Below are 15,241 nucleotides of genomic sequence, written 5' to 3'. Positions count from 1 at the left end.
TCGGAGAAAATCCACGCAGTCGCGGGGAGAACATGCAAACTCCCTACAGACAGCCCCCATAGTCGGGATCGAACCCGTGTCTCCTGCACTGCAAGCGCTGTATGGCAGCAACTTTACCGCCGTGCCACCGTGTTGCCCATGCACGTGCAATAATACAAACTTAGTTAATATTATAGACAATAGACAATAGGTGCAGGAGTAGGCCATTTGATCCTTCGAGCCAACACCGCCATACAATGTGATCATGGCTGAACATCCCCAATCACCACCCCCACATCCAGCGACGCCTCCTTCCTTGAGGAGCTTAACCACTTCTATGGCCGCTTCGACAGGGACAATCTAGAGACAGCCATCAAGGCTGTGCTCCCTGCTGATCACCAACCCCTCACACTCACCCCCTACGACGTGTACGTGGCACTGAGTAGGACTAATGCACGTAAGGCTGCTGGCCCTGACGGCATCTCGGGGCCTGTGCTGAGCAGCTGACAGACGTCTGGACTGACATCTTCAACCTGTTACTTGCCCAAGCAGTTGTCCCCACGTGCCTTAAAACCACCTCCATCGTGCCGGTGCCAAAACACTCCACTGCGGCAAGCCTCAACGACTTCCGCCCAGTTGCACTTACCCCCATCATCACCAAGTGCTTCAAGAGGCTGGTCCTGACACACCTCAAAGGCTGCCTACCCCCCACATTGGATCCCTATCAGTTTGCCTACCGCAAGAACAGGGGTACGGAGGATGTCATCTCAACGGCACTTCATTCCGCCCTCTCCCACCTCGACAACAGAGACACTTACGTAAGAATGCTGTTCATCGATTACAGCTCAGCATTCAACACCATTATACCCTGTAAACTGATCACCAAACTCAGTAACCTGGGCATCGACCCCTCCCTCTGCAACTGGATACTGGACTTTCTAACCAACAGACCCCAGTCTGTTGAGGTTAGACAAGCACACCTCTTCAACCCTCACCCTGAACACCGGCGTTCCACAGGGCTGTGTGCTGAGCCCCCTCCTCTATTCCCTCTTCACCTACGACTGCACACCTGTACATGGTACTAACACCATAATCAAGTATGCAGATGATACAACGGTGATTGGCCTCATCAGCAACAACGATGAGTCGGCCTATAGGGAGGAGGTCCAGCTCCTAGCAGCATGGTGCGCTGACAACAACCTGGCCCTTAACTCCAAGAAGACCAAGGAGCTCATTGTAGACTTCAGGAAGTCTAGGGGCGGCACACACACCCCCACCCACATCAACGGGACGGAGATGGAACGTGTTTCCAGCTTCAGGTTCCTGGGGGTCAACATCTCCGATGACCTCTCTTGGACCCACAATACCTCAACTGTGGTCAAGAAGGCTCACCAGCGTCTCTTCTTCCTGAGGAAACTGAAGAAGGTCCATCTGTGTCCTCAGATTCTGGTGAACTTCTACCGCTGCACCATCGAGAGCATCCTTACCAACTGTATCACAGTATGGTATGGCAACTGCTCTGTCTCCGACCGGAAAGCACTGCAGAGGGTGGTGAAAATTGCCCAACGCATCACCGGTTCCTCGCTCCCCTCCATTGAGTCTGTCCAAAGCAAGCGTTGTCTGCGGAGGGCGCTCAGCATCGCCAAGGACTGCTCTCACCCCAACCATGGACTGTTTACCCTCCTACCATCCGGGAGGTGCTACAGGTCTCTCCGTTGCCGGACCAGCAGGTCCAGGAACAGCTTCTTCCTTGCGGCCCTCAACACTGTACCTCGGTGACTGCCAATACCTCGGTGACTGCCAATCACCCCCCCCCCGGACACTCCTCCCACAGGAAAAACAATATGACTGTATACATGTAAATAGATTTATTTATTGAAATCATATTCTATGTCGCTCTTCCAGGGAGATGCTAATTGCATTTCGTTGTCTCTGTACTGTACATTGACAAAGACAATTAAAGTTGAATCTGAATCTGAATCTGAATCCTGCCTTCTCCCCATATCCCCTGACTCCTCTATCTTTAAGAGCCCTATCGAGCTCTCTCTTGAAAGTATCCAGTGAACCGGCTTCCACCGTCCTCTGAGACTTAGAATTCCACAGACTCACAATTCTCTGTGAGAAAAAGTGATTCCTCGTCTCCGTTCTAAATGGCTTACCCCTTATTCTTAAACTGTGGCCTCTGGTTCTGGACTCCCCCAACATCGGGAACATGTTTCCTACCTCTAGCATGTCCAAACCCTTAACAATCTTATATGTTTCAATAAGATTCCCTCTCATCCTTCTAAACTCCAGATTGTACAAGCCCAGCCACTCCATTCTCTCAGCATATGACAGTCATAGACTGATGAACAAGGCCCCTCAGATCCCGTTGTACTTCCCCTTTTCCCAACTTGACGCCATTTAGATAGTAATCTGACTTCCTGTTTTTGATACCAAAGTGGATAACCTCACATTTATCCACATTAAACTGCATCTGCCATGCATCTGCCCACTCCCCCAACCTGTCCAAGTCACCCTACATTCTCATAGCATCCTCCTCACAGTTCACACTGCCACCCAGCTTTGTGTCATATGCAAATTTGCTAATGTTACTTTGAATCCCTTCATCCAAATCATTGATGTATATTGTAAATAGCTGCGGTCCCAACACCGAGCCTTGCGGTACCCCACTAGTCACTGCATGCCATTCTGAAAGGGACCCGTTAATCCATACTCTTTGTTTCCTGTCTGCCAACCAATTTTCTATCCATGTCAGCACTAATCTCCTACGTGGGACCTTATGAAAGTCCAGGTACACTACATCCACTAGCTCTCCTTTGTCCATTTTCCTAGTTACATCCTCAAAAAGGCTATTTAGTTCTGTGGGAACAGTGACATGATACTGACAACTACTTATTCTTTGTCACACAGGGGAGTCTTGTGCTGTATGGTACCTATCTAGCTGGTCTAACGAGCAATGTCAGCTCTCCCCCCGTTAACCAGACCACCACCATCATGGTGGGAGTTTACGTGGTCATGTTCACCGCAGGAATTATCATCCCCATCATCAGATTCCTGGATTCCTGGCCCAACCTAACCTACGGTGTCACCACTGCAGGAATCTTTGTCTGCACCTCAACAATCAACTGTCTCATCTTCATTCCACAGGTAAGAAAAGATGCAATACATGCAGTATTGAAACTTCACCCTCAATGTCTCCAACATTCAGAATCTATATACTTTTAAAACTCTGTGGGTGTGTGGGTGTACGGCATTTTGCATTTGAATCGTTACTCCGTGCAAACCAGATGCAAAAACGCCGACATTTTTACCATTTCGCTAGCGATTTTACTTTTACATTCGTACATCCACTCCTTAGTCAATTATTTCCCCAGATTTTGAGTAAAGTTGATCACAAAACTCAAACAAAAATCAATTTTTAAGATCTGAACGGCTCTTACCAGCTGCTGACTTCACAATGCCCACATGCCGACCAATCCAAGCCGCTTCTCTCTCTCTCTTCATTTGGCAGCCCGGCCCTCCTCCACTGGCCCCCCCCCCTACGCCCGCTCCAAGTACGCTCGCGCCACGCCTCCCGCATCTACACTCCTATGCCCGCCCGCCCGCTCCAGCCCCCGGCTCGCTCAGAGCCTCGCGACCAAACGTGGTCACTTGAGGCGTACGGCCGCGCGGGGCCGGTCCCAATTCGAACTGCGGAGGCGTATGGTCCCGACATCATACTCGCCCAATCAGCTGGGCAGGAGGCGGGTCGACTGAATTTGGACGTCGCACGGCGTCGGGCGGTGACGTCTTCATGCAACGACATGCCGGGCGGTGACGTAATCGTGCGATGCCACACGTTAGGCATACGCCGTCAAGACACTGCATACGAAGTCAAGACGCTGCGTACGCCCATCGAGACGCTGCAAGTGCCCTGAATGCGCCTGCGGGCCGACAGGCTGTTGGAGCGCGTGCTTTTCGGACAGAGCAAGATTTTTGGAGCTCAGCACGATGTCGGGACCAGCAGCCCCGCGAGGCCAGCCCCGCGAGATCTGTCCCCCCCTCCCTGTCCCCCCCCGTCCCCCCTCATCCCTGTTCCCCCCCCTCTGTCCCCCCCTCCCCCCCCCCCCCCCCCTCCCCCCTCTCCTCCCCCCCCCTCCCCCTCCCCTCTCCCTCCCCCTCTCCCTCCCCTCCCTCCCTCCCCCCACTCCCCCCCCCCTCCCTCTCCCCCTCCCCCCCCCTTCCTCTCCCCCCCTCCCCTCTCTCCCCCTCCCTCTCCCTCTCCCTCTCTCCCTCTCTCCTTCTCTCTCTCTCTCTCTGCCCTCACTCTCTACCCCCCCCCCCCCCCTTCTCTAGACACGCCTGCGAGTTGGGGGCTATGCATCAGTAGATAGGCCGATTATGGGGTAAACTGAGCAAATTAATAATATTCATATATTAACAAGGGGGGTAGTTAGCATGTGTGCAGGGAGGCAGTTAGTTTGTGTGGGAGGGTCGTTAACGTGTGTGATGCCGCATGCTGCCCCCCCCCCCCCCTTCAACCGCACGTTGGGGGAACAGACCCAACGGGTCTGCACTTGGCCTAGTCACTTACAATAAAACTCAAAGGGCCGAATGGCCTATTCCTGCACATATTTTTCTATGTTTCTAACTAAATTAAACAAATGACTGTTATTTTATTTTATTTTAACACTCATGCTCCGTACAGACGGCACCCGTAGTCGGGATTGAATTCCGGTGCTGCATTCGCTGTAAGGCCCTACCGCTGCGCCACCGTGACCGCTCTCTGGCTTCAGATTTCGCAGTCCTTCTCTCTTCATCTCACACCCTTTTTTTCATCTCTGGCTCATTCATCTTTGTCCAACCATCTGCCTATCATCTGTATCCACCTATCACTCGCCAGGCTTTGCGCTGCCTCTCCTGTCATCTAACTTTCTTCCCCCCCCACCGAAGTCAGTCCGAAGAATGGTTCCAACCCGAAACATCACCTATCCATGTTCTCCAGAGATGCTGCCTGAACTGCTGAGATACTCCAGCACTTTGTGTCTGTTTTTGTAAACCAGCATCTGCAGTTCCTTGTTTCCCCAAACGTTTTGGTTGCATTGTGAACTTTGGTTTTGTGTTCTTTTCTGGTCTGGTTACCAAGTATTATTGATTATTAATGTATTGTACTATTAATGATTGTATATCTAACTGCGTGATATTGTGTTAATGGGCCTGAAAAGTTGCAGCAAGAATTTTAGTGTTCCATTGCTGGTACATTTGACAATTAAACACACTTAACTCTCTCATAACAGTTTTTGAAGAAAATATTAACTAAAACATTTAAAAACACTTCTAAGTCATTGAAAGCAAGCCAATAGTTAAAAATCTTACCTTATTCTTCCCTGCATATCCGCAACCCCAAATGAAATCAGTGAACTGACAGTTCTTGCGCCAGTTTTAAGCTGGCACAGGATCAGACAGCACTCCCCAGCATAAATAGTGGGGAATCTCAGCACAGTCAGCTTCAGGGCTGGCTTCCAGTTCAGCTGGGAATTGGCTGGAGCCAGCCAGGAAGTTTAGTGCTATCGTGTTCACTTATTTGCACAGGCTGTGTCTGGAACATTTTTTAAGATCTGCTATTAAATACATGAAATGAGAACCGTTCTACGAATGCACGTACTTTGCCTAAAACAAAATCTGTGGGACAGGGCAAAGCTTCATTTAAAGACCTTCTTGCGAAAGTTAGTGAGCAGATGTGATGCAGATGCAAATGTGCAAAGTGTAAAGACACATAAAAGTTGATGTGGTTAGGATTGAATTCTCCATGCAATGCACTGAATTCCACTTTTGATTTGTTAAAGACAAAGATGGCTGATTAATTGCTGTAAAACCTTTTTTTTAAATGATATTGCTTTTACAATAGTAAAAGACCGTCAGAATTCCTGGCCCCCTTCAGTCACATATTTGGCTGGCTGCTGAGAGCACACTAGATAACTTCTGGGAGTTATTCTAACCAAGTTTGCACAAAGCTGTTACAAAACTACAGCCTCAGATAAATATAACTTGGATCAGGAGTTGAGTAAATGATAAAAGGCAAATGGAGTTTAATCAGGAGCGGTGTGTATAGGAAGGAACTGCAGATGCTGGTTTAAACCGAAGATAGACACAAAATGCTGGAGTAACTCAGCGGGACAGGCAGCATCTCTGGAGAGAAGGGATGGGTAACGTCTGTCTGCTTCAGTCTGAAGAAGGGTCTCAACCTGAAACGTCGCCCATCCCTTCTCTCCAGAGATGCTGCCTGTCCCGCTGACTTACTCCAGAATTTTGTGTCTATCTTAAACAGGAACGGTTTGAGATTGTACATTTGGGGAGGACAAATGCAAGAGAAAAGTATGCAGTAAATGGCAAGACCGTTAGGAAATCTGACACTTATAAAGGCACATAGGCGTGAAGGTTCACAGATCCCTGAAAGTGGCAATACAAGCGGGCATTTTACCATCAAGTTAGAAACAAAAAGCTGGAGTAATTCAGTGGAACAGGCAGCATTTCTGGAGGGAAGGAATGGGTGACATTTTGGGTCAAAACCCTTCTTCAGACCTGACCCGACCCGAAACATCACCCATACCTTCTCTCCAGAGATGCTGCCTGTCCCACTGAGTTACTCCAGCTGTTTGTGCCTATCTTCGGTTTAAACCAGCATCTGCAGTTCCTTCTCATGCTTAACATCAAGTTACTTGGGAGCCAATGAGATGGGTGAGGAGTGAATGACACTTAGGCAGATTTAGATCATGGGGAGAGGAGTTTTTGTCAATTTCAGGTCTTCAGAGGGTTGGGATAAGATCAGAAAATGCTGATACTGATATCAATATGCCAGGCAGCATCTGTGGAGAAAGAATGAACATTTCAGGCCGGTGAACTTTCAAAAAGAACTGCAGTAGGGGGAGTCAGATCGAGAACAGTTTAGGAATCTGGAAATGTGCACGATGATTTCGGCCACAGATAAGTTAAGGCAGGGAGAAGGTTGGAAATTTTGCAGGTTAGATGGGACAAGCCTCACATGAATTATCAACACCAATTGGTGCTAGCATTGGGCCAAAAGCAGGCAATGGGACTATCTTAGATGGGGCATCTTGGTCAGCAATAACGAGTTGGGTTGAAGGGCCTGTTACCGTGTTGTATGAGAAAAGATCTGTTGGGACTTGTTTCCGTAATGCAACTCCTTGCAATTGTCCAAGTTTCAAACCCCACTATTTCTGCATTGCTATCCACGGACAAAATATCAAACTTTTATTTCCTATGTGGACTGAAACTGAGTTTTTTAAATCTCGCAAACATTGAAATATGCTCAAGATATTGTTTATCTAATACTGGGTCCTCTTTCGATATACTCTAGCACTTTGTGTCTACCTTCAGAATAAACTAGCATCTACACACTCCTACCCAGCTTTGTCCTGCCCCTTCTCTCTTCCAGTTCGATTCCCCACCGCAACCTATAATCAGTCCGAAACGTCATCAATCCTTTTCCCCAGAGATGCAGCCTGACTGGCTGAGTTACTACAGCACTTTGTGTCTATCTTCGGTATAAACCAGCATCTGCACTTCCTTTCTATACAAATTAACATGCTTCAAAGATAACTTTGTATGAAATAAGGCAAATGCAAATTAATTATCTGAGCTCTCTTAACAGGTCAGACAATGGAAGAAATTTGATGAAGAATTAAACCGTACGCCTAATCAAATTTCCAAGTATTTGAATAGTCCAAGCAAGACTTTCCGTTCTATGTACAGCGACGAGCAGATCTATCACCTGCTTGGGGAGAATAACTCCATGAAACGTCTTCTCACTGAGGTGGAGTGGTTTTTACACTGTATAATCCAAATATTGTCATGTTCAGATATTGCATAGACCTTGTGATATTGGTATGGTTTATTGTTGTCACCTGCACTGGGATACAGTGAAAAAGATTATTTGCTTGCAAAACAGTCAAATCATATTATCCATGAGTATATTCGAGCCACACACAAGTAGACAGCAGGTAGTGCAAAGAGAAAAATACCAGAGTGCTGAATATAGTCTTACAGTGTTATAGCATTATGCCCCTGTCCCACTTAGGAAACCTGAACGGAAACCTCTGGAGACTTTGCGTCCCACCCAAGGTTTCCGTGCGGTTCCTGGAGGTTTTTGTCAGTCTTCCTACCTGCTTCCACTACCTGCAACCTCCGGCAACCACCTGCAACCTCCGGCAACCGCACGGTAACCTTGGGTGGGGCGCAAAGTCTCTTCAGAGGTTTCCGTTCAGGTTTCCTAAGTGGGACAGGGGCATTAGTTACTGCAATGCCATGGCATCTGTGTGAAGGACCACACAACATCCACAACTCTCTTCAATTTCTTGCGATCTTGGGCAGAGCTGTTCCCAAACCAAGTTGTGATGCATCCTGATAGGATGCTTTCTAGAGTTCATCTGTAGAAATTGGTAAGAGGAATGGAGACATGCCAAACTTACTTCATCTTCTGAGGATGTGGTGTGAGATGTGCTCTCATGGCCATAGGTTCAATGCAGTTGATCCAGGACAAATTATTGGTGATATTTACACTGAGGAACTTGAAGCACTCGACCATCTTCAGCACCATTGATGCTGACTGGGTTGTGCACACAACTTCATTTCCTGGTCAATAACTACCACTTTCATGTTGCTGACACTGAGGGACAGGTTAGAGTCATACAACACAAAACAGGCCCTTCAGTCTAACGTTAATCGTGAATGAACATCGTGGACTGTAGTGTAGTTAATCACGTGGCACAAATGATGTCACTTTTTTTCACACACTATATAAATATCCTCAGTTCGTAGAATTGGCTCATTTGCAGACATGCCTATACAAAGTTGGTTCGAGTACAGGCTGGTTGTTATTTTCATTGACGCGCAGTATGCATTAGCGCAACATGTGCATCGAAAACGCTTGCGTGAAGGCAGAAAGGTGAGATTAATTAAAAAGAGAATTAAGAGGAAGTCTCACTGGGTTAAGCCCATGTTTCAACGGAGACCTCAATTTGGACAAAGATTCTCAAACAATGACAATTAGGTGGGACGTCCTCGATGGACACATGGTCCGTTGGCGATATTGAGACCACCTTTTTTACTCACCTTATGTCAAGCTTCTGGGTTTACCGTTCGCAGGAGTTCCCACGGTACCCACAAGAGTCATTACGGATATCGCATGGATATCGCACTGGCATCTGCGTTCATACAATGTTGCAACGCTCACCAAATAGTGCTCAAGTCACTCTTGGAGAAATTCAAAAATGTTTGAATTTTCTCCCGACCTTACAAAGTTACACGACTACCTGCCGTTAGCGCCATGGAGGTCCTCGGTGGTCCACGAATGCCGTACTGTTATCGCAGGAGGTTCCCACGATGTTGAACTCTTGTTCAGTCTTGCGTCAGGTCGCACCGTGAGAAAGCCCTTTAAGCTAGTCCCACATGCCCATGTTTGGCCCATATCCCTCGAAACCTTTCCTCTCCATGTACCTGTCCAAGTGTCTTTTAAATGTTGTTACAGTACCTGCCTCAACTACATCCTCTGGCAGCTTGTTCCATATACCCAACACCCTCTGTGTGAAAAAGTTGCTCTTCAGGTACCGATTAAATCTTTCCCTTTTTACCGTAGTGACTTTGAGAGGTCTTTGAGAGGTTTTTAAGGACTTGTTCGACCTGAGTTACTGGGGTTGCTCCTGTTCCATGGGATAATAATATAGTCCGCTGTACCCAGCAGAGCTGCCAAGTAGTACGGATTTTCCGCACTTTGTATGGAAATGCGAGAAGAATACTGATGTACGATTTTGTGCTGTTAAATACGGATTTTAAATACGGAGTTCAGTTCAGTCTGAAGAAGGGTCTCGACCAGAAACGTCATCCATTCCTTCTCTCCAGAGTCGCTGCCTGTCCTGCTCCAGATTTAAACAGAGCGCTGTCAGTTTAACACGTGAAAATTTAAACAAAGAGCTGTCGGGTATAGCACTGTTGGCTCTAAATATAGGGTTACAGGCTGGAGCGCTATGGGTTTTAAACATAGCGCTATGGCCACAGCGCTATGGGTCACAGACTGTTCAGGAAAATTCTCGTATAACAATAAGTCTTTGGAATTCTCTTTGCGCCTTTGATTATTTTTCAGGCAGTGGGAGAATTCTGGATAAGCCTAGTGGGGAAAGGTTACCAGTGGGTTTAAGTTTCATTGGGATTGGCCTTGATTTTACAGAACGGTGGATGGGCTCAAGGGGCCGAGAGGAAGGGATGGAGAGAGGGAGAGGATGGAGAGGGGAGGGAGAGAGGGAGAAGGAGGGGGAGTAGGAGAGAGGGGAGAGAGAGAGGAAGGGAGGGAATAAGAGAGGGAGAAAAAAAGGAAGGGAGAGGGAGGATTAGAGTGGGGAGGGCGGGGGGAGGGATGGAGGGAGGAGGGAGGGAGGGAGGGAGGGAGGAGGGAAGGAGAGAGAGAGAGAGAGGAAGGAGGGAGAGAGAGAGGGAGCGAGGGAGGGAGGGAGAGGGAGGCTTCTAAAATGGCTTCTACATCATCATCTGGTGCTAAAAGCAGGAAGCAGCCGTTCAAACAGAAGTATACAAAGAGATGGCAATGAATGCACTGTCAAGTAAGGTGCGTAGAAGACATGTCAATTGGCAGCAAAGTTATGCATTCTTGTACTCTTACATGGGTAAGACCGCACACAAAAAACAAACTTTTTTTCAACAAAATGGCACAGCGTAAAAATACTGATTTCCTCAGCAAAATACTGATTTTCACGTACAAGAATACTGAATTTCTTTGACAAAACTTGGCAGCTCTGACCCATTCGGAGTGGTGGCGCGGCTCTGGCTGCAGCGGCTTACCGGCGGTCCCGTTGTCTTTGTGTTTTTTATGTTGTTTATTTTGTTTGTTTAGTCTAGTTTTTGGTTTTAGCTTGTGTTTTTTGGGGGGGGGGGGGGTTGAAACGGGGTTTGCAGTCTCTCCCTGCGGGGGAATGCGACCTTTTTGTCGTATTCCCCTTCTCTGCCTCCGTCTGTGCTGAGGCCTAACGCAGCTGACGACCTCGAGGCTCCGGAGGCAGAGCCCGCCAGGACTCGCTCTGAGCTCGCTCCCGTGAGGGTGGTCCGGCTCGGGGCTGGAAGAGGCTGGGACGCTCCCGTGAGGACGGCCAGCCTGAGGGTGAAACGAGGCTCCCGTCGGAGCGGCCGAGCTCGGGAAGGTGCGGGGCTGGCAGCCCGAGGGAGGTTCGGCGCCCAAGTCGGGGCGGCCCGGTCCGGGGGGAGAAGCGACGCCCAAGTCGGGGCGGCCCGGTCCGGGGGAGGTTCGGCGCCCATGTCGGGGCGGCCCAGCCCGAGGCTGAAGACGGCACAGTACTCACGTGAGGGTGGCTGGGACGGTGTTCTGGCGGTGGTGGCCTGAGTCCGGGGTTCGGCCGCGGGCCAGCAGCTGCTTCGGCAGAACTGGCGGGCGGCAGCTTCAACCACCCCGGGCCGCGGTGTTTGAGCCGCGGGACTGTTCTTAACATCGCCCGGGGGGGGGGGTATCGCCCCAGCGCAGAGGGAGAAGAGGAGGGAAGAGACTGCGACCTAAGACTTTTGCCTCCATCACAGTGAGGAGATGCTGGGTGGACTCACTGTGGTGGATGTTAATGTGTGTTTATTGTTGTTTTATTGTATGGTATTATATGTATGACTGCTGCAATTTCGTTCAGATTTCTGAATGATAATAAAAGGCTATCTATCTATGTAACAGCTGTCCAGCACCGAGATAACTCTTATCGATGTGCTAATGCTGGAATACTATTCACAGATTGTAAATTAATTAAAGAGATAAATATGGTCCCAACAACCAAGCAGTTCCTGATCAGACAGGGACCTCAATGGCACGCAAGTGGAACAAGGCTCAGAGAATACTGGATTGTACATGAAATCCTTTCAGATGCTTTCAGATATAAAAGCGATGAACCAACGGTGGCTGTTTCCACCTGAAAATTCATCCGCAGGAAGGTATCTATGACATTAGACAACATTTACAGCCCAGCTGTATGAATGTTGATTGATTCCTCTAACTTCAAGTAACTCTTGCCTTCCCTCTCTCTCCGTCCCTCCCCAACCCTAGTTCTCCAACTAGTTTCACTGTCCTGATTTAGTTTAGTAATTGTATGCCTCATTGTCACCTTCCCCTCAGCCAACCATGAACCATTCGACTTGATCGTAGTCCACTTTGATCTGTCATTTTCACCCCTTACATTCTCTGTGTACCCTTCCATATCTCTAGTTTCCCTCTCCCCCGACTCTAAATCTGAAGAAAGGTCTAAACTTGAAATATCACACATTTCTTCTCTCCAGAGATGTTGAGTATTGTGTCTATCTTCGGTGTAAACTAGCATCTGCAGTTCCTTCCTGCACACTACCTTTCTAAGCTCCCTGCTAAGAATCTTGGTGAAATTGCTAATTAAACATCGCAAACAGAGAATAGGTACTTACAAGACACTGAATACTTCCTCCCCAATCTATAGACAGATGAACCTGGGCTGCACAGTGACACAGCAGTGTAGTTGCTGGCTTACAGCGCCAGAGACTCGGGTTCGATCCTGGCTCCAGTTGCTTGTCTGTACGAAGTTTGTACTTTCCTTCCGTGACCTGTGTGTGGGTTTTATCCGAGAACTTTATTTTCCTCTCACACTCCAAAGACGTAGAGGTTTGTAGGTTAATTGGCTTGGTGTAAATGTAAAAATTGTCCCTATTGCAAGATAGTGTTAATGTGCGGGGATTGCTACTCGGTGGGCTGGAGGGCCTGGTTCCATGCTGTATCTCATTGTTGTACTTCACTATTGCTTGATTCAGAGGCTGTAAACCATGGAGCAATCCCTTTACAAGATTGCCTCCCTTTTATTATTGGCAATTGCTAATGAACAAGTCCTTAAAATGTTTGGGATTTTCCTTAAAATGTTTGCATCAAACTATAATTTAGCTGTGAGTTATTTATTTTTCTCGCCCACAGAAAAATGCAACGATTGAATGTCTGCAGGAGCAGGTTAATAATGTGAAGGAGAGGCTGATGTATCTAATGGAGCCAGAATACATTGACGAGCTTAGGGATGATATTCCAGCTTCACAACCCAGCACGGCTTGCAGCCCTGTGATACATTCTGCGGTCATGAGTCCCAACACAACAACAGGAGATTCACTTGAGGATGAGCCTTTGTCAGACGTGCTAAATAATCAAGATCACAGCTCTGTATCACAGCAAGACATTCAAGCTGTGCCATTGCAGGGCCATTTGGGACAAATCGGACATGACACTGAGATTAGTCCAGAAACTGTTTTGCATTCTCAAGAGGGGATAGAAGTCTTAAAAGATTCTGGATGTTTTTACCGAGACCCTGAGAATTATCCAAACTCTGAGACTATTACAGGATCTTTTCAAAAGGCACTCGATACTCTGGAAATAACATTCGAAATTCCGAGCAATTTGGACAATCGAGTGAGAATCATGCAGGATCCTTCAGGTGAAATGCTCACCTCTTCCTCAGCCCGGCCAGCAATTGTAACTGGGGCAGATGCAAAACCTTCGATAGGCGGTCCAATAAAAGAGATGAAAAGCAAGTTTGTGAACAGTGAGAAGCTGCAGGAGATCCTGCAAGAGTTGAATGTTAATGCTGTGAACACAATCTATTCACCAAATAAAGCAAGACGAATCCTACCGACTGGGAACCTTGGACAATACGGTGGGACTGCAGAGTGGATGAAACATCACTGTCATAACATTTCTCCGTACATGATGAGACGAAGGAGGCCACCATTTTATTCAATAAGGAGTGTACCTCCTCCATATTACATCCTACATTCAACACCTCAACATGCAAAATATATCAACAAAGAGTCCAACAGGGACACGATAAATGCATTACCTACTGACCATACTCAATTACAAGGGACTCACCGCCAGCTATTACCAGATGTAAATCTGGTCCAGCAGTCCAGCAGTCTACCAAGGTTACAGTCAGTGGAAAATATACAAATGCACCTTAATGCCCGGCAAACACCTCCAAAAACAGAACAAGGGGATGGACATGTCCACTCTCTGACTTCAGGAGAAGATTGTATTATCAAATCCCATTCAGACCTGAAAACAGACTTACCCTCTAAAGAAATTCAAATAGGTGGTGCAGAGAGATCTTCTGAAATATATCAGTATGATTATTCGGACTCAGAATCAGATAGTTCCGAAGAGATGTTTTGCTACTACCACAGGTCATATTGTGAAGTGTGTTGTCAGGACTCGTGTAACTCCAGTATATCAGAGACATCAGACAGCGAGGTATATAATGCCCCACTCCACTGGTCACAAAAGCATTTTTATAGCCATCCAACCGTTAATTTTAAAGAGGACTTAAAACCCACTTTTGTATGATATTTTCTTGCCATCATATCCGGCACAGACATTATGGGCCGAAGGGCCTGATCCTGTACTGTGCTGTTTGAATTTCTATGTTTTTTAAATTTTTATAACGTTTTCAAATGCACCAATCTGTTGCCAGTTTTCTTTCAAGAGGATGGTCTAGCTTTGTTGAAGTATTTAATTTATTTTGAAGATAAACACAAAATGCTGGAGTAACTCAGCGGGTCAGACAGCGTCTCTGAAGAAAAGGAATAGACGACGTTTCGGGTTGAGACCCTTCTGACTGAAGAAAGATCTCGACCCGACACATCACCAGTTTCTTTTCTCCAGAGATGCTGTCTGACCCGCTGAGTTACTCCAGCTTTTTGTGTCCATCTTTGATTTAAACCAGCATCTGCAGTTCCTTTCTGCATATTTATTTTGTTTGCTATAATTAAATTAAGATCATGCATTGAGATTTCTCAGTTAGCAGTATACTGATTGTTATATAATAAAGAAAAAAAGAATAATTAAGTGGGTCATTTTTTGTGCACATGGATTTTTATATATACATAAGTAATACATGGCAGTAATCCTAAACATTTATCCTAGCTCTCAGCTCACACACTTCCCGCTGCCAATTCCACACTCAAATATGTTGAAATCTAAATAGTTTTCCATCGGAAAAGGAAAGCTCATTTAACTTGGCAAGCTAACCACTGAGTTTTATTGCATTTCAGGCATTAGTTTAGCAAGCATTACTCTTACTACATACATAAAGGAGGATAGAAATGAACACAATAAACATTAATAACAAATACACGCGAGTTCCCTCCAAAGTTGTGTGCCTGGTGAACTTTTAGAAAATGAGGTGTACTACTTAGTTTGTGT

At 47.0% G+C, this 15,241-nt stretch overlaps 1 protein-coding gene across 1 annotated transcript in view; it reads left to right on the top strand.

Annotated features, from left to right (window-relative positions):
* Positions 1–14,143, top strand: part of gpr156 (G protein-coupled receptor 156) — a 47,518-nt gene extending 33,375 nt beyond the window's left edge. Inside the window, 4 exon segments of the mRNA XM_055644301.1 lie at positions 2,893–3,129; positions 7,634–7,795; positions 12,971–13,910; positions 13,913–14,143. Of these exon segments, the coding sequence (XP_055500276.1) occupies positions 2,893–3,129; positions 7,634–7,795; positions 12,971–13,910; positions 13,913–14,001 (1,428 nt within the window). The 3' untranslated portion in view covers positions 14,002–14,143.
* Positions 14,144–15,241: the final 1,098 nt, after the last annotated feature.

This window comes from Leucoraja erinacea, chromosome 13, assembly GCF_028641065.1.
Source record: "Leucoraja erinacea ecotype New England chromosome 13, Leri_hhj_1, whole genome shotgun sequence".
In the NCBI taxonomy this organism is placed as follows: Eukaryota; Metazoa; Chordata; class Chondrichthyes; order Rajiformes; family Rajidae; genus Leucoraja; species Leucoraja erinaceus.
The sequence above is the reverse complement of the archived record's forward strand: the minus strand, read 5'-3'. Positions and strand labels throughout refer to the sequence as shown.